Here is a 26,819-nt window from a genome sequence, read left to right as displayed (position 1 = left end):
GAGAGGAGGAGGAGGAGGAGGAGGAGGAGAAGAAGAAAAGAAGAAGAAAAAGAAAAAGAAAAAGAAAGAAAAAAGAAAATGAAGAAGAAAAAGAAGAAGAAAAGAAGGTAAAGAAAGAAAGAAGAAGAAGAAAAGAAAGAAAGGAAGAATAAGAAGAAAAGGAGAAGGAGAAAGAAGAGAGGAGGAGGAGAAGAAGAAAAGAAGAAGAAGAAAAGAGGAGGAGGAGGAGAAGATGATGATGATGATGATGGGGTCTTTGGTGCTCTCTGAGCTTGGTGGTTTTCCTGCAGACGTTTCTTGACCCAACTAGGTAACCTCATCAGTGCAGACGCTCAGAGATCACCAGAAAATCCAGCTCCCATTTCTGGGGTTCCCCCTCAGGGAGAATCTAGGGTAACACTCTCCAACTCTTCTTCTGGATGCTTTGGGGGTTTGGGGGGAATGAAGGCACAGCGGTGGGCCAGCTGTCTTGTGGAAGAAGATGGCTGACTTTTTCTTTTTTAAAAAAAGTCACCTTTAAAGATGGAAACTGCTAAGAATCTATTTGGAAAAGCAGAAAAATAAATAGAGAGGAAAGAGTCTTTTATTAAAATTTGCCAGCTGGAAATAAATAAATAGAAACAAAATAAGCAGCGAACAAAGAGTTCGCTTAATGGCCATTGCAAAAAAGTCATAAAATCAAGTCGTTGGTGTGATGACCTGCTTTATGACCATCAGGCTTTACCACAGCAATTGCCAGGCTCAGTGACGGCCGTAAGTCGAGGACTACAAGTTGCAAGCATGGCGGGAGGAGAGTCATATTAGTCTATGCGGAGCCCCGAAATCAGAAAGGCCCTTGTCCAGCTGGCAAATTGTAACAGATTGACAGACTAACAGAGTCGGAAGGGACCTTGGAGGTCATCTAGTCCAACCCCTCGTATTTCGTAAAACAGTACTTTGATTTTAAGAAAAGCCTCTTTCCACTCTACCTATTTTTCTACTTCTGTTTTTCCCAAAAGATTCCTAGCGGTTTCCATCGTAAAAGGTGATTTTTAAACACCTTTTTTATGTATTAGATTTATGGGTGTAGATGTGACGTTGGGCTACGGGGAAGATTTTCCTGGGAACCAGAAATAAACACCAATTTCTCCACCCCCCCCCAGCCCTAATGTCATAAATTGTGATCGCAGGGCTGCCATGTGGGTGGCCTGGCCGCCGGGACTTCAGAACTGGGTCGTAAGTGCTGTTTGGAGAGAGTCCGTTGGAGCAGCGAGTTCAAATCTCCCTTGAGTTGAGCTGGTAACTTTCCCAGTCATTCATGGGCATCCTTCACAGTCTCAAGAGACGATGGCATCGTGCTCTGGAAAGAGGTCCTGAAACAGCATCTGCTGTGACTAAGAAGGCCAATGGGAGAGTGGCCATCGATCCCTTCCCCACTGAGGGGCAGATCCGTTCCGTCCCCTGCCCACCCCCCAGATTTCGCCGGTTCCGGGACTGCCTCTTTGCCTCAAGGGTCTCTTCGAATGGGAGAAGGCCCTGCTGCCTCTTCAGCCTCTCCAAGCTGAACGATCGGAGGGCAAGGGGTTTTTTCCCAGCAACAAAATATTTGCATGGCCACCTTTCTGGGGATCGTTCTGGGGGTGGGAGGGGTCTGCAGCTGAACCTGCAGGATTGTGATCACCTGGTGGCCTCCCGTCCATGTATAAATCAGGGCTCATCCTCCTGAGTTTTTGTCTGAAATAGTATAGGGTCTCCTGCTGGAGCGGGGGGCTGGACTAGATGCCCTCCAAGGTCCCTTCCAGCTCTATTCCGTTCTAAATCCCTGCTTGCTTGAGCAGGGGGGGGGAGGGGGGCTGGATGCCCCCTCTGACCCACAGGCCCCTAGAGACCCCAACCGTCGCAAAGAGACTGACCCCTGAGTGGAAGACGGAGAGGCGGCTGCTTTAAAAGGAGCTTTATTGTTTTAAAAAAGACAGGGGGGGACCTTGAAACCCCCCTCCCACCTGGATGTTTTTACAGCTTTTAAGCCCGCTCTGGGTCCCGGGTGCGAGAGGCGGGCTGGTGACACGGATCTTTGCAGGAGGCCTTTGTGATGGGCTGCCAGAAGCCTCCCAGGACATTCGCACGTGGACCGAGAGCCTCCGGCCAAGGGAGGGGGGGCTGGCTGTGGGGTGGTTCAGATGCCCAGCTCCATCTCACACACCCAGGGGAACATGCGCGAACAGACGTTGTCGTTCCAAAGGCCGTTGTATATCATGTGGGCGCAGTCCTCCCCGCCCCCACTGCCGTGGCCGTACCAGTGGTCTGGCTGGCCTACATCCCAGTCTCTAAAATGGGGAAAAGAGAAAGAGAGAAAAGAAAGAGAGAGAGAGAGAGAGAGAGAGAGAGAAAGAAGGAAGGAAGGAAGGGAGGGAGGGAGAGAGAGAGAGAGAGAGAGAGAGGGAGGAGGAGGGAAAATAAAAGGAAGGGAGAAATGAAGGAGAGAAGACAGGGAGGGAGGGAAAGAAGGGAGAGAGAAAGAAAGAAAGAAAGAAGGAGGGAAGGAAAGAAAGAAAGAGAGGGAGGGAAGGAAAGAAGGAGATGTGAGGGAGGCGGAGGGAAAATAAAAGGAAGGGAGAAATGAAGGAGAGAAGACAGGGAGGGAGGGAAAGAAGGGAGAGAGAAAAAAGAAAGAAAGAGAGGAAGGGAAGGAGGGAGGATGGAAGGAAGGAAGGAAGGAAGGAAGGAAGGAAGGAAGGAAGGAAGGAAGGAAACAATGGAAGGCAACAAAAGAAAAATGAATCACATTGAATATCTCCTGGCACCTCAAAGCAACCATCTCCAACCTCATTCCCTCCCCTCCACGTTTTGGACTACAACTCCCATCGCCCCCAGCCTGTCACCCTGTTCTGCTCCTCCTTTCCCTGTTTTGACCTCTCCTCCGAGCCAAGCCAGGCGGGAGCAGAAGGAGAAGCCCACCAGGGATAAACCCCATGAAAGGGGGATTCCAAATATCTCAGACCAGACAGGGGCTTCCCGGAGGCATTTTGTGCCCCCATGAAAATAGATGCCATTGTTTTATCCGTGGCATAAAATAGAATGGGTAGAGTGGAGCTCTGGCCTCACAAACAGCTTTAAGAGATTAACAGAGTTCATATTCGTTAATGTTTCTCTCCCTCTGGGCACACTGAGAATGTATCTGCGGAACAAAACTCCTCATTGGCGACAAGAAGGGCATCCGGCCAGTAAAACCCTCGGCTCCATTCAGTAGGGGTCATTAAATGATGATGATGATGATAAAATATAATGAGTCTCCTGGTAAAAATGGGGGGGGGGGCTAATTTTAATTCCCTGTGGGGAGGGGGGAGAGAGCTAACGGTCGACTGGACTCACTTTGGGTCCACGCTGTAGGCCGATCCGTCCACCCACTTCCAGTCCCCGCTGGAGTCGGTCAAGCCAATCCAGGTGTCACTTCCCTGTCTTGCCTGGGTCTTCACGAAGTCCTGGCGGGAGAAAACACGAGTGACTTACCGCCACAACTGAGCCCCGAATCTCCGTTGCTAAGCGAGACAACCGTTCAGTTAATTTTGCCCCATTTTACGACCTTTCTTCCCACGGTTCCTAAGTGAATTATGAACGTGGTTGTTAAGTGAACCTGGTCAAAAGGTCACAAAAGGGGATCAGGCGACCCCTGGGGACGCTGCGACCGTCATAAGTCGGAGCCAATGGCCGAGCGTCCGAATTGGGATTGTGTGCCCGCAAGGATGCTGCAACGGTCGTAAGGGTGAGAAACGGTCGTAAGTCGCTCTTTCTGGTGCCGAAGTCGCTTTGAACAGTCACTAAGCAAACCATTGTAAGTCGAGGACCGGCTGTAAGGGCGGAACATGGCAAAGTCCGTGCTGGACAAAGAGCTGCCCTCTCTCCTGCCCCCTGCTGGAGTCCCAGGGAATAGCCCAGCCCACTTACTGTCTCATCGGCAGAGTTGAGGATGACCAGGTGGGCGTTTTTATCTTCGCAGTCTTTTTTGGCCCCCTGCCAGGTGTCCGTGGACTGGGTCGTCCAGTAGCAGCTGGAACGAAAGTTCACCCAGCCTCGGAGGCAGCAGCCATTTTTGCTGCCTGGGGGTGTTTGGGGGAGGGGAGAGAAAAGATCAGGGCGTCAGAGTGAAAAAAGAGGTTGAGACTAGAATAAAGTAAAATATAGGGAATAGAGGAGAGGAGAGGAGAGGAGAGGAGAGGAGAGGAGAGGAGAGGAGAGGAGAAGAATAGAATAGAATAGAATAGAATAGAATAGAATAGAATAGAATAGAATAGAATAGAATAGAATAGAATAGAATAGAATAGAATAGAATAGAATACAAGAATAAAAGACTAGACAACGGGAGAAGAGAAGATAAGATAAGATAAGATAAGAGAAGAGAAGAGAAGAGAAGAGAAGAGAAGAGAAGAGAAGAGAAGAGAAGAGAAGAGAAGAGAAGAGAAGAATAAAAGACGGGAGGAGAGAAGAGGAGAGGAGAGGAGAGGAGAGAAGAGAAGAGAAGAGAAGAGGAGAGGAGAGGAGAGGAGAGGAGAGGAGAGGAGAGGAGAGGAGAGAAGAGAAGAGAAGAGAAAGAGAAGAGAAGAGAAGAGAAGAGAAGAGAAGAGAAGAGAAGAGAAGAGAAGAGAAGAGAAGAGAAGAGAAGAGAAGAGAAGAGAAGAATAAAAGACTAGATGACGGGAGAAGAGGAGAGGAGAGGAGAGGAGAGGAGAGGAGAGGAGAGGAGAGGAGAGGAGAGGAGAGAAGAGAAGAGAAGAGAAGAGAAGAGAAGAGAAGAGAAGAGAAGAGAAGAGAAGAGAAGAGAAGAGAAGAATAGAAGAATAAAAGACGGGAGGAGAGAAGAGAAGAGGAGAGGAGAGGAGAGGAGAGGAGAGAAGAATAAAAGACTAGACGATGGGAGGAGAGGAGAGGAGAGGAGAGGAGAAGAAAAGAGAAGAGAAGAATAGAATAGAATAGAATAGAATAGAATAGAATAGAATAGAATAGAATAGAATAGAATAGAATAGAATAGAAGAATAAAAGACTAGACAACAAGAGAAGAGAGGAGAGGAGAGGAGAGGAGATGAGGGGAGGGAGGGGAGGGGAGGAGAGGAGAGGAGAGGAGAGAGAAAGAAAAGAAAGAAAATCTGGCTCTCTTTTTTTACCATTGCTCTTCATTTCGATAATTTCACAGTGCAAAGCTCTGGTGTCCTTTTCGAGGGTGTCCAGCTGAGTCTGGTATAGTTCCAATACTGGAAATTAGAAGAAGAGCAAGGAAAGTAGAAAGAAGCTTTACCCAAACACACACACGGCAGGATCCCAAGAAAAAACCCGAAGCCCATCCCTATCCATGAAAACCCCCATCCTTGCCCTGATGCTCCCCCGTCTCAGTCCACAAAAAAAGCACTTTTATGGTGGCAGACCTTGTGTGTGGTCCAGTGTTGTTCAAACTTGACAAGTGGAAAGTGGGTGGACTTCAAATCCCAGAATTCCACCCATCTCCCAGTGGCCAAGTTTGGAAAACACCGTGGTAATCTGGGTGCCAAAAAAACCCCACTGAGGCATCTGATTCAGAGGCGGCTGCTTTCATAAGCGTGAGCAGCTCCCTTCACGGGGGCATGCTGGCTGGGGAATTCTGGGAGAGTTCTTGAGAATTCTGGGAGTTGAAGTCCACCCATCTTCCGGTGGCCACGTTTGAAAAACACCGTGTTAATCCACGGTTCCAAAAAACCCACGAAAGCATTTGATTCGGAAGCGGGTGCTTTAATGAGAAGCTGCGACAGCAACAGCTCCCTTCGTTGGTGCTTGGAGAGGCTGGGCTGATGGAGGGGATTCAATTGGGGAGGGGGAAAGAAAGGGAGGGGGAGACAGGCTGGCTGGGTGGCTGCAGCTGCCAGGTGAGTTGGCTCATGAAAGCAGCTGCCTTTTAATAAAGAATTGCTAGAATCCTCTCCTGACGTTGACGGCAGCGGTTGTGTCCTCTTTCTCTCGCCAGGGATTTTGAGACTGGAGAAAGGCAACAACAAGCATCCCTTATTCCTCCGTAGGGACCCCAAGTCCCCCCCCCCACAACAACTGCACCCCAGCTGGAAGAAGGCTGTTTCCGGAGTGAAAAATGCTGACCTTTAAACAGCTTATCATTCTCCTGTTGCATAGTTTTCTCCAGCTCAGCCAGTTTCAACCAGGTGCTGCCCCCTTAAAGAGGACAAGAAGGAGGGCCCGGTTGGAGTGGGGCCCATTCCCACAGTCCCCCAAGAGTTCTAGAGCCAAGGACTTTGGGAGAAGGAGGACCCCTTCTTTGGCGGGAATCGAACCAGCAACCTCCCTTTCTTACGACCCTCCCAAGAGAAAGCTTGCCCCGCATTCTCCAACAAGTGCCCCCCAGTGGATGCCTATCCCACCTGGGAAAATGGAGCCCCAGGGATGGGGCTGGGTGGGGGAAGAAGGGGTGGGGTGCTGGCATGCTGCTTCTCGCCCCCTCTGGCTCCTTACTTTTGGCCTTGAGGTTGGTGACCCCCAGCTGGATCTTCTGAGTAAGATTCTGCACCCCCTTCTGCGTCCCCTGGAGGTTTTGGGTGAACCGGACACCTGGAACAGAGAGGGGGGAGGGAGGAAGCAGAGCCGAGGGAGGAGGGGCAACCCGTAACCGTACCTCCCTCTGTTATTCTCTCTATTCCTACAACACCCGAAACCCAGGTCAAAACAAAAAAATCCCTACAGCAATTGCCTGAATTTATTGCTCTCCCGTAGGAGGTGTCTGTGGGGGCTTCACACATGGACCAATCCACGTTTCTCTTCTTCTTTCCCATTTTCAATTATGACTGAAACGGCAGGCTCAATTACGGTTGTAAATCGAGGTCTACCTGTGATTGGGGTTGAGTTACTGGATGATGTAGAAAAGCCCTCTAGCTTTGGCCAATTCCCACAACACCTTCATTCCTTCCCGTCTTCAGTTACGACTGAAACTGCGGGCTCAATTACGGTTGTAAATCAAGGACTACCTGTAGTTGTGGGTTGGACTACTGGATGATGTGGGGCAGCCCTCTAGTTTTGGCCTATTCCGACAACACCCAAAACTCAGGTTAAAACAAACAACACAGTTTGTTGTTTTATCTTTTATCTTTATAGCCATCCCAGCAGCTTTGTGTTTCACATGGACCAATCCACGTTTCTCTTCTTCATTTCCCATTTTCAGTTATAACTGAAACTACTGGCTCAATTACAGTTGTAAATCGAGGACTACCTGTAAGTGAGGTTGGACTAGATGACATGCAACAGCCCCTCCAGCTTTGGCCAGATCCTACAACACCCGAAAACTAAACACAGTGTCTTCCTGCATTTCCATCCCTTAAGACTCCAGCAGCTTTGGATTTCACATGGACCAATCCACGTTTCTCTTCTTCTTTTACTTCCCATCTTGCACGCTCGTTCTCCATCTCCGGGTCTGCCTGGCGTTTCCTCCTCCTTGGGGCCTTGCACAAGTCCCAGATTGTTCGTGTGACACACTCACCTTGAATGCCCAGGATGCTGACCGAGAGGATCAGAATGCCACAGAACACCATCAGTACCAGAAGGAGCCGGCTGGTGGGACAGACACGCTGGGGGAAGGACTTCGACCACGGGAAGTCTGTGCAAAGAGAAGGATGGCCTGAAGACCCCCTACCCATCCTTCGAGGACCAGAAATGGACATTTGCAGGGTGGGGGTCTCTCCCCCGGGGAAACGAGGTGCTAGAATCTCTGAGAAGCCCTTTCCACCTTCTGGACTTGAAGCCCCCGACCCCTCCTCGGGACCATGACATGGCTCCCCCAAGGGAGGAGGTCTCCAGGTTCCCCACCCCACCAACCCATGTCTCCCCCACCCACCCAAAATCAGCCGGTGCATGATTTGAATCCGCTTCCAGGTACCTTTTTCAAAGTCGGCTTCGTATTCCTTCTCCACATTTGCAGACTGGAAATTCTCGTACGTCTCGGGCGTCGTGGGGGCCTCGGAGGCTTCCATGCTGGGGAAAAGGGGCAGAGGTGGGTGGGTGGGAGAAATTGTAAGGGGGGCAATGGGGAAGGGGCGAATGGGGGATCTGAAGATAGGTTTCAGGAGGCAACTCTCTGGAACCGAATTTCTCAAGCTTGACCACGAAGATGGGTGAACTTCAACTCCGAGGGAGGGAGGGAGGAAGGAAGGAGAAAGGAAAGAGAAAGAAGGAAGGAAAGAAGGAAGGAAGATAGGAAGGAAGGAGCAGGAAAGGAAAGAAGGAAGGAAGGAAAAAAGAAAGAAAAGAGGAAGGAAGGAAGGAAGGAAGGAAGGAAGGAAGGAAGGAAGGAAGGAAGGAAGAAGAAAAGAAAGGAAGAAGCAAGGAGAGGGAAAGGAAAGAAGGAAGGAAGAGAGGAAGAAAGGAAGGGAAGAAAGAAAGAAGGAGAAAGAAAGGAGGAAGGAAGGAGAGGGAAAGGAAAGAAGGAAGGAAGATAGGAAGGAAGGAAGGAAGAAAGAAGGGAAGGGGAAGGAAGGAGGGAAGGAAGGAAGGAAGAGAGGAAGGAAGGAAGGAAAGAAAGAAGGAGAAAGAAAGGAGGAAGGAAGGAGAGGGAAAGGAAAGAAGGAAGGAAGATAGGAAGGAAGGAAAAAAAGAAGAGAAGGGGAATGAAGGAAGGAAGGAAGGAAGGAAGGAAGGAAGGAAGGAAGGAAGGAAGGTACAGTAGGTCAAAGATTTCCAACAATTGGCAGACCACCAGTATAGAATTTGAAGTAAACAGCTAAGACAGCTTCTGCCAATGGGTTGGGCATCTTCTCCCACAATCCTTAGCTCCCAGCACCCATGTTCTCCAGGTGTGGCCAAAACCAGTCCCAGATGCCGGCAGAAAAGATGCCATTGAAGCTCGGCCATCTTGACTCTTTTGACCGCACCTGGTGGACACCCATGGCTGAGGACAATGGGAGCTGGAGTCCTGCAGGCCCATGGGAAACGAAGCGCAATTACGCACCAAGACAGGGGGCGTTTTTAAGATTTGTAGACTTCAACTCCCAGAATTCCCCAGCCAGCATGGACTTCTGAGGAATTCTGGGAGTTGAAGTCCACAAGTCTTAAAGCTCCCTCTGGTTGAGACTGAGGCAGCCCTGCAAACTCACTCTCTACCCTGTGCTCCAATATTGTGCACACAAGGGCAGTGAAGTTGGTTTAGCAAACCATGGTTTGGTCACCCACACAATAAAAAAGATGTTGAGAGTCTAGAAAGAATGCAGAGAAGAGCAACCAGGATGATGAGGGGACTGGAGGCTCAAACATACGATGAACAGTTGCAGGAACTGGGCGTGGCTAGTCTAGTGAAGAGAAGGGACCAAGGGAGACAGGAGAGCATCTTCCAATATCTGAGGGGCTGCCCCAGAGAGGAAGAAGGAGGTCAAGCTATATTCCAAGGCACCCAAAGTCCAGAAAAGGAATAATGGATGGAAACTGACCAAGGAGAGATTCCACCTGGAAATAAGGAGGAATTTCCTGACGGTGAGAACCATCAACCGATGGAACAGAAGTTGCCTTTGGAAGTTGTGGGAGCTTCATCCCTGGAGGCTTTCAAGAAGAGACTGGATTGTCATCAGAAACGGTGTAGGGGTCTCCTGCTTGGGAAGGGGGGGGGGTTGGACTGGATGACCTCCAAGGTCCCTTCCAACTCTGTGTATCTCTATCTGGTTTGATTAAACCAGAGTCCCACCGCCCATGAAGAGCTTAATCCATGTTAGGGCTCTTCCCCTTTCTTTTCTCATCCTCTGTTGCCGCTTCCCCTGTTGACTAACTGCCTGCTGCATTTTTTGCGAGTGGGTGGGGCCAGGGTTAATTGCTCAAGCCGGGGGAACCACAGGTGAGTGGCTGCCTCCAAACAGCCTCACCTGCCCGAAGCTGGGCTGACTCTGCTGGCCAGCGATGGACGCCTGGTTCTTTCTCCCCTGGCTGGCTCTCTTCCTGCAGGGATGCCCTGCCAGGATGCCCACTTACGCCCACCCTCCGGTGGAAGTGCGGTGTGGGCCGCACAGCATGGTGGTGACCGTCCAGAGGGACCTCTTTGGGGTGGGGAAGCTGGTGGACCCCACGGAGCTGGCCTTGGGGCCTGCTGCCTGCCCTGCTTTCAGTCTGGAGGGCCGGTGCGGTGGTCTTTGAGGCGGGTCTCCATGAGTGCGGAAGCAGGGGTGCAGGTATGCCTGTTAAAGGAGGGCTCTGGAAGGAAGGAAAGGGGAGGGCAGCTGGGGGGTCTTTACTCTTCTGCTACCAAACACCCGTCTTTCACAGCCTTGCAACTTTGAAGATGGCTGGACTTCAACTCCCAGAATTCCCCAGCCAGCCTTGCAAGGCTGGCTGGGGAATTCTGGGAGTTGAAGTCCAGCCATCTTCAAAGTTGTCAAGGTTTGATTAAAGAAAAAAAAAACCCCACAATTTGTTTCTAACTGGACTTTGTGCTTGAGGTGAAGAAGTGGGGGGGAAAAAAAAGAAATTGGTTTGGGGGTTTTGCCGTTAAGGTAGGTTGGTCGTCATAGAAGTGGCTAGTATGGATTGTGATATAAAAGTCCCAAAAAAATAAAGTTGAGGTTTGATGTTATTACCTTATTCTACTGCCCTCAAAGGAGTCAATTCTTTTCATTTTATTTTCCCTTTTATCCTACGCTGGTTTCTCTTCTCCCTTATTTTTATTTTTATTTATTTGATTTGATTTATATGCCGTCCTTCTCCGGAGACTCAGGGCGGCTTACAATGCGTTAAGCAATAGCCTCCATACTTTTTGTATATTTATACAAAGTCAGCTTATTGCCCCCCACAATCTGGGTCCTCATTTTACCTACCTTAGAAAGGATGGAAGGCTGAGTCAACCTTGAGCCTGGCGAGATTTGAACTTACAGTAATTGCAGACAGCTGGTCTTAATAACAGGGTGCCTTAGACCACTGTACTACCAATCTCTTTCTTATTGTCCCCTTATTTTCATTTTACATTTTGATAAAATAGAATTGATTTGGTTTTATATTTTGATAAGCTAATAAGATATTGGAAACCCCGAGAAACCCTGTCCCAAACCAATTGCCCATGGAGCTTTTCCTGGTCGCCCCCTTTCCAGAGAGTTGGCACCCGCTCCTTGTGGGTCGGTGGGGGCACCGTGCATTTGCAAAACCCACCTGGCCCCCCTCTTTTCAGATGACCCCCGACTTCCTGATCTACCAGACCCAGCTCTTTTACAAGCCTTCGCTGGCCAACCACCCGGTCATTGCCCGAAGTCGGGGGTGCCACCATCGGGCTGGAATGCCGCTATCCCAGGTGACGATCGGACTGGGCTAGGGCAGGGGGCGGGGGCAGGGGCAGGGGGCTTTGTCCATTGGGGTCTTCCTCCTCCTGGCTGTTGAGGAAGGCTGTAGCAGCTCTAGATTGGGCAACCCAGGGAGGGAAGAAGGAAGGACATTGAAGGAGGAAGGAAGGAAGGAAGGAAGGAAGGAAGGAAGGAAGGAAGGAAGGAAGGAAGGAAGGAAGGAAGGAAGGAAGGAAGGAGGAATGGAGGAAGAGAAGGAAAGAAAAGCAAAAAAGGGATGAAGGAAGGGAAAGGAGCAAAGGGGGGGAGGGAGAGAAGAAGGAAGGACATGGGAGTAAGAAGGAGGAAGGAAAATAGAGAAAAGAAGAAGGAACAAGAAGAGAAGGAAAGATAAGCAAAATGAATGAAGGGAGGGAAAGGGACAGAGAAGGGAGGGTTGGAGGAAGAAGGAAAGGAAAAGGAAAAGGAAAGGAAAGGAAAGGAAAGGAAAGGAAAGGAAAGGAAGGGAAGGGAAGGGAAGGGAAGGGAAGGGAAGGGAAGGGAAGGGAAGGGAAGGGAAGGAAAGGAAAGGAAAGGAAAGGAAAGGAAAGGAAAGGAAAGGAAAGGAAAGGAAAGGAAAGGAAAGGAAAGGAAAGGAAAGGAAAGGAAAGGAAAGGAAAGGAAAGGAAAGGAAAGGAAAGGAAGGAAGGAAAAGGAAGGGAAGGGAAGGGAAGGGAAGGAAAGGAAAGGAAAGGAAAGGAAAGGAAAGGAGGAAGGAAGGAAGGAAGAAGGAAGGAAGGAAGGAAGGAAGGAAGGAAGGAAGGAAGGAAGGAAGGAAGGAAGGAAGGAAAATACTGCCTTAACTGGCAAATGTTTCTGGAGCTTTGTGCTCTCACAAGTGGGAGAAAAAGGGGGGCAGGAATAGGCCCAGAAGTGGGGAAGGGGGTGCCATCTGCATACGGGCTGGCACCCCCGGATCACACTGTGCCATGACTGTGGCTCGATGCCCGCATGAATTCATCCCCGTGATTTGCAAACTGTGGTTCATGACGGAGTGCCAATTCTTCAGCAAGGGTGCGTCAATCAAGAAAGCTGGGTGGGGGAGGGGGGGAGAGAAACCAGAACCCACCCCCCCGTCCCCGTTTTCTGTTCCTTCTTGCAGGAGAAACAACGTGAGCAGGAAAGCCCTGCAGCCCACCTGGCTCCCCTTGGAGTCCACGGCCTTGAGGGAAGCCAAGTTGGGGTTCTCCTTGAGGCTGATGAACGGTAAGGCAGCCCAGGGAGGACCGAAAGGCTGAAGGGGAGGGGGATTGGGAGGGGTTGGCTGGGGAATTCTGGGAGTTGAAGTCCAGACCCCCTGAAAGTCGCCAAGAGGGAGAAGAGCCCCCCTTATTAGGAAGCATCTCCGTTGGCCAACCAGCCAACCCAACGTTGGTTGAGCATCTAGGGTGGACCTCAGGCCTCCTGGGGCTGCTCTCGGTTGGGGTGGACTTTGGTGCCAACTGACCTCTGGGCCCCCATCATTTTTGGCATCCTGGGCCATTGTAACTGACGGCAGGAGGTGTGGGGTGGCCCACTCCACCGCAGCTTTGTGTCTTTCTTGGCTCAGATGACTGGACGGCCGAAAGAGCCTCTGACCACTTCCTGCTGGGGGAGCCCTTGCGCCTTCAGGCCGACGTCCAAGCGGAGAACCACCCTGCCCTGAGGCTCTGGGTGGAGAGCTGCAGAGCCGGCATGAGCCCCATGCCCACCTCCGGGCCCCAGTATGAGATTATGGGCGCCAAGGGGTAAGAACCGCACAGGAAGCCGTGGAAGGGCTGCCCGGTGCTCCATCGCGGGAGGGTCTCGGGAAAAGATTGGACAGCCGTTTTTCCGGGAGGTCTCCTCCTCTGGGCAGGGGGTTGGACTAGAAGACCTCCAAGGTCCCTCCCAGCCCTAGGAATCTATGGTCTCTCTCTCTCTCTCTTTTCTGTCAATCAGTCAATCAATCAATCAGTCTGTCTGTCCATCCATCCATCCATCTTGTCTGTCTAGTCCAGGGGTGCCAAACTGAAGGCCCGGGGGCCCCGATCTGGCCTGGGGGGAGCCCTGGAAATAGCAAAGAACTGGCCCCCGTGATGCCAGTGAAAACGTGGCCCTCCTGAGCTCCTTTTTCATTGGCAGAGGGCTGCAGGAGGCCGTCCCAGCTGAAAACGGAGGTCGGGAGCCCGTCTTTTCTGGCAGAGCCCTCGGGGGCCCCACAGACACCCCCGACACGAGGGATGTCCACCCTGGCCACGCCCACAAGTCTGACATCCCTGGTCTAATCTGTCTATCAATTCTGTATCTGTCTGTCTGTCTGTCTGTCTGTCTGTCTGTCTGTCTGTCTCTCTCTCTCTCTCTCTCTCTCTATCTATCTATCTATCTATCTATCTATCTATCTAATCCCTCCCTCCCTCCCTCCATCTATCTATCTATCTATCGCCACGGTGGTCCAGTGGTTAGAGTGCAGTATTGCAGGCTCCTTCTGCTGACTGCCGGCTGCCTACAATTTGGCAGTTCGAATCTCACCAGGCTCAAGGTTGACTCAGCCTTCCAATGTTATTACCGGTTCTCCGAACTACTACAAATTGTTACTACCGGTTCTTGCGAACCGGTGCGAACCAGGAGCAACCCACCACTGCTCCAAGGTCATTTCCAGCCCTGTGATTCTATGATATCTCTCTCTCCCTCTCTCTCATTTTCTTTCTCCCCCGCTCCCCATCCCTCCATCCATCCCTCCATCTATCCGTTTTCCATGAAAGACCAGAGAAACGTCCTGGATGGCAATATAAGGCCTCCTGCTTGGGCCCCTGGGGTGTTGGGTTAGAAGCTCCCAACACAGTGGGTCTGGGACTGGGTAGTCCTCGACTTACGACTGCAATGGAGCCAAACATTTCAAAATTGCTAAGTAAGACAGCTGTTAGGTGAGTTTTGCCTCCTTTTACGACCGTTCTTGCCACAGTTGTTAAGTGAATCCCTGCATTTGTTGAGTCAGTCACCCGGTTGTTAAGTGAATCTGGCTTCCCCCATTGACTTTGATGCCGCAACTGTCATAAATACGAGTCAGTTGCCAAGCAGCCAGATTTTATGCCACAACGGTCGTAAGTGTGAAAAACAGACATAAGTCGCTTTTTTCCAACTTTGAACAGTCACTAAACGAACGGTTGTAAGTCGAGGACTGCCTGGGAAAGCAATGAGTTGGGGAGAACCGGGGGGTCGGGGGGTCGGCTGAGACCAGAAGCTGATAGCCCCTCTCCCGCAGATGCCTGCTTGATGGGAGGGAAGAAGGGGTCTCGTCCGCCTTCCTCACCCCACGGCTGCGCCAGGAGACCCTGAGATTCACCGTGGACGCCTTCCGATTCGCTGGAGAGGCCCAGAAACTGGTTGGTCCCGCTGTGGAGGATGGGTTGGGGTGTGGCAGGCAGGGGTCTCCTTAGTCGGTATGGATTCTCCTCCTTCACCATCACCCCTCCCGGAATTGCAACATTGGGGGGAGTGGGGGGCAATGGCTTTTTAGAAAGTTCCCAGCCCCTCCCAACCACCCCATTTCTGACCCAAAGCCCACAATAACAGCTCCCTCCCTTGTAGGATGTATTAAGCCACGATTCACATGCTAAACCAGTGTTTCAGAAGCTCGGCAACGTTAAGACGTGCGGACTACAACTCCCAGAAGTCCCCAGCCAGCCATGGCTGGCTGGGGACTTCTGGGAGTTGTAGTCCGCACGTCTTAATGTTGCCGAGCTTCTGAAACACTTTGTGAACTAAATTACACTTTCGTGCGAAGAACGAATCCTGAATAAATCTGAGTGGCTGCATTCACACGCACACTTTCCTTATCCTGGTTTAGCCCTCTTTTGATACAGGAGCTGATCTAGCCAACTCCCCTAACAAACCAGGTTTCGCGCACAGCATTTTTGCAGAGCCAAGAATCCCAGATAGATGCCAGGCCTATCACGATCTCATCGTTGTGCCCAGTGGGCACCTCGTTTGCCTGGCACACACGAACCCCTTTATCAAAAGTGAGCCCTTCGTTGGACTTCCTCGTTCTGGAAGTTTAGCTGGCTGGGGAATTCTGGGAGTTGAAGTCCACCCGTCTTCAAATCACATAGGTTGAGAAATATACCTTTATGGCAAAAGAGGAAGAACGACCCCACTGGGAATTTGGGATTAAAAATTCCTTCCCCCCCCCACCTCCAGATTTACATAACCTGCCGCCTGAAAGTCACCCCAGGAGACCAGCCGCCAGATGTTTTGAACAAAGCTTGTTCCTTCGACGCAGCCAGCCATTCGTGAGTTTGCCAGTCCTCCACTTAGGACCCCAATGGACGTTTCTGTCGCTAAGCGAGACGCCATGGGTGAATTTCGCCTTATTTTACGACCTTTTTGCCGCGGTTGTTAAGCGAATCGCTGCAGCTGTTCGGTTAGGAACACGGTTGTTAAGCGAATCTGCCTTGCCCCGTTGCTGAAGTCGCAAAAGGGGCTCTCGTGACCCCAGGGACGTGGCGATGGTCATAAATACGAGTCAATGTCGAATGGCCAAGTGTCGAATTTTGCCAATTGCCAAGTGTCGAATTTTGATTGGGTGACCATGGGCATGCGGTCGTAAGTGTGAAAAAAAGGTCATAAGTCTCTTTTTTGCTCTGAATGGTCACTAAATGAACTCCAGGACTACCTGTATTAGCCCAGTTCAAAGGCCTGTTTCTAGCACGTTTATAAGTGCATTTTGGGAGCTGTAGCATGGCACCTGTGAAAAGGGGGGCTGGGAGACCCCCTAGGAAATTTAAGCCACCGGTCTTGCAAGGTCTGTAGCTTCCCGCTCTCCAAAATACCCAGCGGTTCGGTCTCCTCCTACAGCCAACTCTTTTTCCCTGGCAGGTGGGTCCCTGTGGAAGGACCAGGCGCCATCTGCGGCTGTTGCGAGACCCGGAGCTGCGGTGGGGCAATGGAGGGGCAGGACCCCCAAGGCTCTGACGATGAAGAGATGAGTTGGCAACGGAGCTTGACAGGTAAACTGAATGGGGGTCAGCGTCGGGAAACGTGAGTTACGGGGTCTGCATTTGGGTTCGCACAAATCCAGGCAAACCGTTTTCCAACCTGCTTGGGCAGGGGGTTGGACTAGATGACCTCCAAGGTCCCTTCCGACTCGTGTTAATCTGTGAAACCTTGGCCACTTGAAGATGGGTGGACTTCAACTCCCAGAATTCCCCAGCCCGCTCTTGAAAACACTGCAAACAGAGGGCAGCAAAATTGGACAAGCCATCTTCTTTTGCTGCTGCCCTCTGGTGACCATTCGTGGTTCTGCAGCCCTTTTCTAAGCTCAGAAAAAAGCCAATATTTGCTGGGTCTCCCTCATCCGTCCTTGTACGAAGACCCCTCCTCTAAAGAAGCCAGAAGGAAGGGGCTGGGTTTCCCAGTAGTCTGCTAAGGGCTTCCCATGCTGGCTAAGCCAGATCCAGGATGGCTAAAGGAAGAACGGTTGCAGGAATTGGGTGTGTCTAGTTGAATGAAAAGAAGAATTGGGGGGGGGACGGGACATGAGAGCGGTCTTGCAATATTTGAGGGGCTGCCCCCCAAAAAGAGGAGGGGGGTCAACCTATTCTCCAAAACACCTGAAGGCAGGACAAGAAGCAACAGATGGAAACCTAATCAAGGGTAGAAGCAGCTAGGAGAAATTTCCTAACAGTGAGAAGAATTAACCCGGGGAACAGCTTGCCACCAGAAGTTGTGGGTGCTCCATCAGGCAGGTTTTCAAGAAGAGATCGGACAACCACTTGTCTGGAATGGTGTAGGGTCTCCTGCTAGAGCAGGGGGCTGGACTAGAAGACCTCTGAGGTCCCTCCCAAACTCTGTTATCCTGTTAATTAACCAATGCCTCCAGAAGTTATGGGTGCTCCATCACTGGAGATTTTCAAAAAAAGAGACTAGCATTTGTCTGAAATGGCATAGGGTTTCCTGTGTGAGCAGGGGGGTGGACTGGAAGACCTCCAAGGTCCCTTCTTTGATTTGTGGCCCTCTCTCCACGAGACGGCTTCAGCTGCAGATGCTAGGCTGAAATTCCAATGGGGAAGCTTGGGGGGGGTAGCTCTCTTTCCAGGGGTCAATCCGGAAGGAAAGCAAGGAGGGTCCAGCTAAAACTCACCTCCTTACGTCCGCAGTGGAGACGGCCGCTCCTGAGGTGGCTCTGGCCCTGGGACCCCTGTTCGTCTTGGACCCTCAGCAAGGAGAAGCTGTCAAAGAGGAGATGGTGATGCAAGGTACTGGATTTTTTTTCTCTCATTAGGAGGCTCCCATGTGACGTTAAGAGAGGCGTCTCTTGACCGGGGAGAAATTCCTGGGCACTTTCACTTCCCATTTCATTCTTAGAAATCCTCGTCAATCACTTTCTTTGGAACTCTTGATTATTTCCAATTCAGCACTGGTTCATGGAAAATACTTTCTCCTGCCTGTTCGGGGGAGTCCTCGACTTGTGGACGCTCGCTTAGCGACCAAAGTTGCAGAAGAGCCTGGAATTCAGGTAGCCCCCTCGGCCACAAGGGAGACCCAAATTCAGGGGGCTAAGGGAGACATTTGTTAAGCGTCTAAATCAGTGTTTCTCAACCTTGGAAGCTTGAAGATGGGTGGACTTCAACTCCCAGAATCCCCCAGCCAGCGCAGCTGGCTGGGGGATTCTGGGAGTTGAAGTCCACCCATCTTTAAGCTTCCAAGGTTGAGAAACACTGATCTAAATTGACTAAGGGGATGCTACAACAGTCACAACTCCCTCTTTTCAGTGCCGTTGTAACTTTGAACATCCTTGTAAGTCAAGGACGCCCTGTAGCTAACTTACAACCTAGATTTCAAGTTCCGATGGCCGGCCTTTCCCGCCCTGCCCCTGGATTTATGTAATTGCATTTTGGGCCTTTTGGCCACCAGACCAATTTGTATTTGTAGACATTTGCAGCATTCCTCGCTCGTGTGACTTGAGATTTATGATCTTACGTCCACTAACAGGCATGCCCCTTAATAACTCCTTTGCTAATGCTAATATCGTCACATGTTCTCTTTTCTAGCATCCAGGTGTAGTTTAGCTGCTGCATTCCCACCCTCTACTGAAGATGGTGCTGCTTTAAAAAAAAAAAAAGACACAGCAGTGTTAATCTTGATGAAACCTTGCAGATTCCAATCATAAATGGATTGGTGTGGTTTTTTTTCCCCTAAAATCAGTAGCTTTTTTTTTTTTTTGCCCAGAATTTGCCAGGTAATCGGACTGCCATGTTTTTTTATTATTATTTTTTTTATTAAATTTATATACTGCCCTACTCCCGAAGGACTCAGGGTGGTGAACAGGCACAAAATAAAATAAAAAGATACATTTTCATTTCATTTCTTCTGAAGACCAGAAATTTTGCCATCGTGCAGGAATTTATCACTTTACCTGTTCCCTAGAACTCTAACCCTAGAGTTTCTCAATTTCATTGTACGCATGTGGTGCATCGACAATAAAGGTTTGATTTGATTTGAATGCAGAATGAGATCTTTATATAGCTTTATTGCCACTTTATAATGCCCTGGTAAGACCTCACTTGGAGTACTGCATCCAGTTTTGGTCACCATGATAGAAAACAAGATGCTGAGATTCTGGAAAGAGTGCAGAGAAGAGCTGGAGGTTAAAAAAAGATATGAAGAACGGTTGCAGGAATTGGGTATGTTAAATGACAAGAAGGAGCAGGGGTGACATGATAGCATCTTCCAATATTTGAGGGGCTGCCCCAAAGAAGGGGGAGAGGGTCAGCCTATTCTCCAAAGCATCTGAAGGAAGGAGAAGCAACGGATGGAAACTCATCAAGGAGAGAAGCAACCTGGAATTAAGAAGAAACTTCTTAACAGTGCCAACCATTAATCAGTGGAACAGCTTGCCACCAGAAGTTGTGAGTGCTCCAACACTGGAAGGTTTTTAAGAAGAGATCGGACCACCATCTGTCTAGAAATGATAGAAGCTCTCCTGCTCTAACGGGGTTGGACTAGAAGACCTCCAAGGTCCCTTCCAGCTCTGTTATTCTTCATAAAGGGGTATTGATATCCCAGATGCAATGGCTCTACATTGTAAATAGCCTGCAAGTAATTTAGCATTCCCCTCTCCATCAGCCCCAGATTTTGTCTCTTCTCTTTATAGTTGTCCACTCAAACTGGAGGGCTTTGATGGAGATCAAAGTGGATTTGAATCAATCTGCCTTTTCTTTGCGACTTCAGAATATTTTTCTGTTTTCACCAAGCAGCTGTTTGATTTTTTTCCCCCTTTTATTTCCAACATATAGAAGCCTTTAATGTTTTCACTGGCATCCTTTGCCAAATTCAGCTCATGAGCTGCCCTTCCGCTCCTTGCTCTTCGTTCACTCGAGTTTTAATCCTGCAAAAGATTTCAAGTCTTTTAGATTTAAAGATGCTGAAAAAGATTTCAAATTGTTTAAAGATCCTGCAAAAGATTTCAAGTCTTTTAAAGATCCTGCAAAAGATTTCAAGTCTTTTAGATTTAAAGATGCTGAAAAAGATTTCAAGTCTTTTAGATTTAAAGATGCTGAAAAAGATTTCAAGTCTTTTAGATTTAAAGACGCTGAAAAAGATTTCAAGTCTTTTAGATTTAAAGTTTCTGCAAAAGATTTAAAGTCAGCTTTAACAGCTGGGGAGGAAGTCCGCACCCAGAAACATCTGGACGAAGGAAGCATAGACTCAATAAAATGCTGAGGCAGCATTTTAACTCCTGGGGTTGCCGAGTGCAGATGGACTATTCTTGATAGTGGAAAAATGTCACAACACCTCGGTGAAAGGTTGCCGAAGCTTTTGTTCCGATTCACGAAAAAGCTGAAACCAAACAACCACTGTTGTCCCCCAACAACCAACGCAATAAACGTGCTGAACAAACGTAAAATTTTGCTGCGCTTTTGAAGTTCCCAACTTCCTCTAAAAAAGAGAATAAGTAGCTTTTGCATAAGTAGCTTTGTGAGAAAGGGAAGTGCGGAAGGGATACGGAATGGTGTGTAGTCCTGGGCTCACAACACATCGCTTAGCGAACATCTGAAGTTAACCACGGCACTGAAAAAAGTGACCTATGAATGTTTTTCACACTTACGACCATTGAAACGTGCCCAAGGTCGCAGGATGAAATTCAGACGCTTGGCCATGGGTTCATATTTATGACGGTCGCGGTGTCCCCGGGGTGTGTGTGTGTGTGTGTGTGTGTGTCAAGGAATCCCCTTTTGCGACCTTTGGACCAGCAAAGCCAGTGGGGGAAGCCAGATTCACTTAACAACCATGTGTCTCGCTTAACAACCGCAGTGATTCACTAAACGACTGTAGCATGAAAGGTGGGAAAACGGGGGGAAAACTCACTGAAGTTGCTTTTTTAGCCATGGAAATTTTGGGCTCGAGGACAATTTCACAGCATCTGAAGTTTTGAGTATGTGACCGCGGGGATGCTGCAACGGTCGTAAGTGTGAAAAACAGTCATAATTCCCTTTTTTCAGTGCTGCTGTTAAGTTTGAATCATCGCTAAACAAACTGTTGTAACTTGAGGACTGCCTGCATTATATACTGAGCTGTGTAGGTCTAACAGCGGCTGTTTCTGCTCCTGACAGAATTGATACCAGCCGTGCCAAATGTAACCCACCCGCCCTTCAGAGAGCCCGAGGGGTCTTCCAGCGTCTTGGTGGATCGGAAGGATCATTTGAGACTCTCCCTGGAAGGTAAGTGCCAGATAAGGCAGGGGTCTCCAACCTTGGTCACTTTACGACTTGTGGACTCCCAGAATCCCCCAGCCACTTACGCTTTAAGGTATCGGTACTTCAACTCCCAGAATTCCCCAGCCAGTTATGTTTTAGGATATCTGCACTACAACTCCCAGAAATCCTCAGCCAGTTATGCTTTAAGATATCTGGTCTACAACTCCCAGAATCCCCCAGCCAGCCATACTTTAAGATATCTGGACTTTAACTCCCAGAATTCCCCAGCCATACTTTAAGATATCTGGACTTCAACTCCCAGAAATCCTCAGCCAGCCATACTTTAAGATGATTGGACTATGCTGCTGTGCTGGCTGAGGAATTCTGGGAGTTGAAGTCCACAAGTCGCAAAGTAACCATGGTTGGATAAAGAAGCCATCTGCATATTGGCCATCTGCTTTGTTCCAATGGGCGCTTTCCAATTGTTGGATCACAAAGCCCATAGTTCCCAGGGAAGGTTGAGGCAGCGCCCTCGTTTGACTTCTGGAGGGGCGTGTATTAAACATCATTTTTCAAGGCTTCCATTCTCCCGGCTTGCTCTGCCAACGGGGCATTCGATCCGAAGGGACCACTTCCTTGGGTTGGTCTAGAGTGGTGGTGTGATGGCACAATCAGGAGGCCGTGAGTTCAATCGCAGACAGAGGCCGATATTTCTCTCTCTGGGCACAATGAGAATATATCTGCTGAACAAAACTCCACACTGGCAACAGGAAAGGCATCCGGCCAGTAAACACTCAGCTCCGTTCAGTTGCCCAGCAAGGGATTACGGGCTCATTAAAAGAAGATGATGATGACTTCCTTGGGTTGGCCTAATGCTTCTTCCCCCTTGTCAGCTTTTGTCCAGCAAGGCCCCCTCTTCTTCACTGGGGCAGAAGAAGGCTCAGGGTTCGGAGACCCGACGGACACAGTCGCAGGCAGTGTGCCTCGTGAGCAGCAGCTGGCCTCCCTGCCCCAGCGAGCGGGTGCTCTGGCATCGACGTTGGCACCAGCTCGCCCATCAAAGCCCCAATTTTCTGCCACAGAGAGATCAGCGCTGGCCATCAAGGTAGAGGGTCTGCCGAGCCCCCTGGAAGATGCGGCTGCCTTCACCGCTGCAAAGCTCCCCAAAGGAGCGGTAAACATGGCAGCAAAAGGTGAGATGGGAACAGCCAAAGCAGGGTGGCAGAAAGCTTTGGCCTGCCAAGGGAGGGTTTTTAACAGAATAACAAGAGTAGCAGGAGACTCGGTTTAGACAAATGACTTTCTAATCTCTCTTTAAAAGAGATTTTAAAAAGCACCCACAACTTCTGGTGGCAAGCAGTTCCACTGATGAATTGTCCTAACTGTCAGGAAATTTCTCCTTAGTTCTAGGTTGCTTCTCTCCTTAATTAGTTTCCACCCATTGCTTCTTGTCCTGCCTTCCGGTGTTTTGCAGAATAGGGTGATCCCCCCACCCTTTGTGGCAACCCACAGCTTACTCTAAGAGTAAACTTACACCCCCTGCTTTAGAAGTCATGCAAGTCCAGTTGTCTTGGTCAGGTTAACAGACTGTGGTTAGAACCAAAGAGGCCTCTGTGTAATGTGAGAAACCTGTCACTAGTCTAGGGAAAGTCCTTGTGCTAAATTTGCACTGTTTTTCAAACTTGGCAACTTTAAGACATGTGGACTACAACTCCCACAATCCGCAGCCAACAACACATTCTGGGAGTTGCAGTCCGCTAGTCGTAAAGCTGCTGGCTGGGGTCTTCTGGGAGTTGCAGTCCACCAGTCTTAAAGCTGCTGGCTGGGGCCTTCTGGGAGTTGCAGTCCACCAGTCTTAAAGCTGCTGGCTGGGGTCTTCTGGGAGTTGCAGTCCACCAGTCTTAAAGCTGCTGGCTGGGGCCTTCTGGGAGTTGCAGTCCGCCAGTCTTAAAGCTGCTGGCTGGGGCCTTCTGGGAGTTGTAGTCCTCTAGTCTTAAAGCTGCTGGCTGGGGCCTTCTGGGAGTTGCAGTCCTCTAGTCTTAAAGCTGCTGGCTGGGGCCTTCTGGGAGTTGCAGTCCGCCAGTCTTAAAGCTGCTGGCTGGGGTCTTCTGGGAGTTGCAGTCCTCTAGTCTTAAAGCTGCTGGCTGGGGCCTTCTGGGAGTTGCAGTCCGCCAGTCTTAAAGCTGCTGGCTGGGGCCTTCTGGGAGTTGCAGTCCTCTAGTCTTAAAGCTGCTGGCTGGGGCCTTCTGGGAGTTGCAGTCCGCCAGTCTTAAAGCTGCTGGCTGGGGCCTTCTGGGAGTTGCAGTCCTCTAGTCTTAAAGCTGCTGGCTGGGGCCTTCTGGGAGTTGCAGTCCTCTAGTCTTAAAGCTACTGGCTGGGGCCTTCTGGGAGTTGCAGTCCTCTAGTCGTAAAGCTGCTGGCTGGGGCCTTCTGGGAGTTGCAGTCCGCCAGTCTTAAAGCTGCTGGCTGGGGTCTTCTGGGAGTTGCAGTCCTCTAGTCTTAAAGCTACTGGCTGGGGCCTTCTGGGAGTTGCAGTCCTCTAGTCTTAAAGCTACTGGCTGGGGCCTTCTGGGAGTTGCAGTCCTCTAGTCTTAAAGCTACTGGCTGGGGCCTTCTGGGAGTTGCAGTCCGCCAGTCTTAAAGCTGCTGGCTGGGGTCTTCTGGGAGTTGCAGTCCTCTAGTCTTAAAGCTGCTGGCTGGGGCCTTCTGGGAGTTGCAGTCCGCCAGTCTTAAAGCTGCTGGCTGGGGCCTTCTGGGAGTTGCAGTCCTCTAGTCTTAAAGCTGCTGGCTGGGGTCTTCTGGGAGTTGCAGTCCTCTAGTCTTAAAGCTGCTGGCTGGGGCCTTCTGGGAGTTGCAGTCCGCCAGTCTTAAAGCTGCTGGCTGGGGCCTTCTGGGAGTTGCAGTCCTCTAGTCTTAAAGCTGCTGGCTGGGGCCTTCTGGGAGTTGCAGTCCTCTAGTCGTAAAGCTGCTGGCTGGGGCCTTCTGGGAGTTGCAGTCCGCCAGTCTTAAAGCTGCTGGCTGGGGCCTTCTGGGAGTTGCAGTCCTCTAGTCTTAAAGCTACTGGCTGGGGCCTTCTGGGAGTTGCAGTCCTCTAGTCTTAAAGCTACTGGCTGGGGCCTTCTGGGAGTTGCAGTCCGCCAGTCTTAAAGCTGCTGGCTGGGGTCTTCTGGGAGTTGCAGTCCTCTAGTCTTAAAGCTGCTGGCTGGGGCCTTCTGGGAGTTGCAGTCCGCCAGTCTTAAAGCTGCTGGCTGGGGTCTTCTGGGAGTTGCAGTCCTCTAGTCTTAAAGCTGCTGGCTGGGGCCTTCTGGGAGTTGCAGTCCGCCAGTCTTAAAGCTGCTGGCTGGGGCCTTCTGGGAGTTGCAGTCCTCTAGTCTTAAAGCTGCTGGCTGGGGCCTTCTGGGAGTTGCAGTCCGCCAGTCTTAAAGCTGCTGGCTGGGGCCTTCTGGGAGTTGCAGTCCTCTAGTCTTAAAGCTGCTGGCTGGGGCCTTCTGGGAGTTGCAGTCCTCTAGTCTTAAAGCTGCTGGCTGGGGTCTTCTGGGAGTTGCAGTCCTCTAGTCTTAAAGCTACTGGCTGGGGCCTTCTGGGAGTTGCAGTCCGCCAGTCTTAAAGCTGCTGGCTGGGGTCTTCTGGGAGTTGCAGTCCTCTAGTCTTAAAGCTGCTGGCTGGGGCCTTCTGGGAGTTGCAGTCCGCCAGTCTTAAAGCTGCTGGCTGGGGCCTTCTGGGAGTTGCAGTCCTCTAGTCTTAAAGCTGCTGGCTGGGGTCTTCTGGGAGTTGCAGTCCTCTAGTCTTAAAGCTGCTGGCTGGGGCCTTCTGGGAGTTGCAGTCCGCCAGTCTTAAAGCTGCTGGCTGGGGCCTTCTGGGAGTTGCAGTCCTCTAGTCTTAAAGCTGCTGGCTGGGGCCTTCTGGGAGTTGCAGTCCGCCAGTCTTAAAGCTGCTGGCTGGGGCCTTCTGGGAGTTGCAGTCCTCTAGTCTTAAAGCTGCTGGCTGGGGTCTTCTGGGAGTTGCAGTCCTCTAGTCTTAAAGCTGCTGGCTGGGGCCTTCTGGGAGTTGCAGTCCGCCAGTCTTAAAGCTGCTGGCTGGGGCCTTCTGGGAGTTGCAGTCCTCTAGTCTTAAAGCTACTGGCTGGGGCCTTCTGGGAGTTGCAGTCCTCTAGTCTTAAAGCTACTGGCTGGGGCCTTCTGGGAGTTGCAGTCCGCCAGTCTTAAAGCTGCTGGCTGGGGTCTTCTGGGAGTTGCAGTCCTCTAGTCTTAAAGCTGCTGGCTGGGGCCTTCTGGGAGTTGCAGTCCGCCAGTCTTAAAGCTGCTGGCTGGGGCCTTCTGGGAGTTGCAGTCCTCTAGTCTTAAAGCTGCTGGCTGGGGCCTTCTGGGAGTTGCAGTCCGCCAGTCTTAAAGCTGCTGGCTGGGGCCTTCTGGGAGTTGCAGTCCTCTAGTCTTAAAGCTGCTGGCTGGGGCCTTCTGGGAGTTGCAGTCCTCTAGTCTTAAAGCTGCTGGCTGGGGCCTTCTGGGAGTTGCAGTCCTCTAGTCTTAAAGCTGCTGGCTGGGGCCTTCTGGGAGTTGCAGTCCGCCAGTCTTAAAGCTGCTGGCTGGGGCCTTCTGGGAGTTGCAGTCCTCTAGTCTTAAAGCTGCTGGCTGGGGTCTTCTGGGAGTTGCAGTCCTCTAGTCTTAAAGCTGCTGGCTGGGGCCTTCTGGGAGTTGCAGTCCGCCAGTCTTAAAGCTGCTGGCTGGGGCCTTCTGGGAGTTGCAGTCCTCTAGTCTTAAAGCTGCTGGCTGGGGCCTTCTGGGAGTTGCAGTCCTCTAGTCTTAAAGCTACTGGCTGGGGCCTTCTGGGAGTTGCAGTCCTCTAGTCGTAAAGCTGCTGGCTGGGGCCTTCTGGGAGTTGCAGTCCGCCAGTCTTAAAGCTGCTGGCTGGGGCCTTCTGGGAGTTGCAGTCCTCTAGTCTTAAAGCTGCTGGCTGGGGCCTTCTGGGAGTTGCAGTCCGCCAGTCTTAAAGCTGCTGGCTGGGGCCTTCTGGGAGTTGCAGTCCTCTAGTCTTAAAGCTGCTGGCTGGGGCCTTCTGGGAGTTGCAGTCCTCTAGTCTTAAAGCTGCTGGCTGGGGCCTTCTGGGAGTTGCAGTCCACCAGTCTTAAAGCTGCTGGCTGGGGCCTTCTGGGAGTTGTAGTCCTCTAGTCTTAAAGCTGCTGGCTGGGGCCTTCTGGGAGTTGCAGTCCGCCAGTCTTAAAGCTGCTGGCTGGGGCCTTCTGGGAGTTGCAGTCCTCTAGTCTTAAAGCTGCTGGCTGGGGCCTTCTGGGAGTTGCAGTCCGCCAGTCTTAAAGCTGCTGGCTGGGGCCTTCTGGGAGTTGCAGTCCTCTAGTCTTAAAGCTACTGGCTGGGGCCTTCTGGGAGTTGCAGTCCTCTAGTCTTAAAGCTGCTGGCTGGGGTCTTCTGGGAGTTGCAGTCCGCCAGTCTTAAAGCTGCTGGCTGGGGTCTTCTGGGAGTTGCAGTCCTCTAGTCTTAAAGCTACTGGCTGGGGCCTTCTGGGAGTTGCAGTCCTCTAGTCTTAAAGCTACTGGCTGGGGCCTTCTGGGAGTTGCAGTCCTCTAGTCTTAAAGCTGCTGGCTGGGGTCTTCTGGGAGTTGCAGTCCTCTAGTCTTAAAGCTGCTGGCTGGGGCCTTCTGGGAGTTGCAGTCCTCTAGTCTTAAAGCTGCTGGCTGGGGCCTTCTGGGAGTTGCAGTCCTCTAGTCGTAAAGCTGCTGGCTGGGGCCTTCTGGGAGTTGCAGTCCGCCAGTCTTAAAGCTGCTGGCTGGGGCCTTCTGGGAGTTGCAGTCCTCTAGTCTTAAAGCTACTGGCTGGGGCCTTCTGGGAGTTGCAGTCCTCTAGTCTTAAAGCTACTGGCTGGG

General features: G+C 50.9%; 1 protein-coding gene across 1 annotated transcript; it reads right to left on the bottom strand.

Moving 5' to 3' along the window:
- Positions 1-1,980: 1,980 nt before the first annotated feature.
- On the bottom strand, positions 1,981-17,477 carry LOC139324943 (asialoglycoprotein receptor 1-like). The gene is made up of 9 exons (XM_070954720.1): positions 17,389-17,477; positions 7,880-7,974; positions 7,484-7,600; positions 6,466-6,561; positions 6,097-6,168; positions 5,139-5,225; positions 3,925-4,076; positions 3,352-3,461; positions 1,981-2,306 (listed from the first exon to the last, which is right to left on the bottom strand). The coding sequence occupies exons 2-9, from the start codon at positions 7,971-7,973 to the stop codon at positions 2,156-2,158; spliced, it is 879 nt and encodes a 292-aa protein (XP_070810821.1). The 5' UTR covers position 7,974; positions 17,389-17,477; the 3' UTR covers positions 1,981-2,155.
- Between the last annotated feature and the right edge of the window lie 9,342 nt (positions 17,478-26,819).

The sequence above is a fragment of the Pituophis catenifer genome, unplaced genomic scaffold, assembly GCF_029215685.1.
Source record: "Pituophis catenifer annectens isolate HBS135680 unplaced genomic scaffold, rPitCat1.0.hap2 SCAF_15, whole genome shotgun sequence".
NCBI classification, from domain to species: domain Eukaryota; kingdom Metazoa; phylum Chordata; class Lepidosauria; order Squamata; family Colubridae; genus Pituophis; species Pituophis catenifer.
The sequence above is the reverse complement of the archived record's forward strand: the minus strand, read 5'-3'. Positions and strand labels throughout refer to the sequence as shown.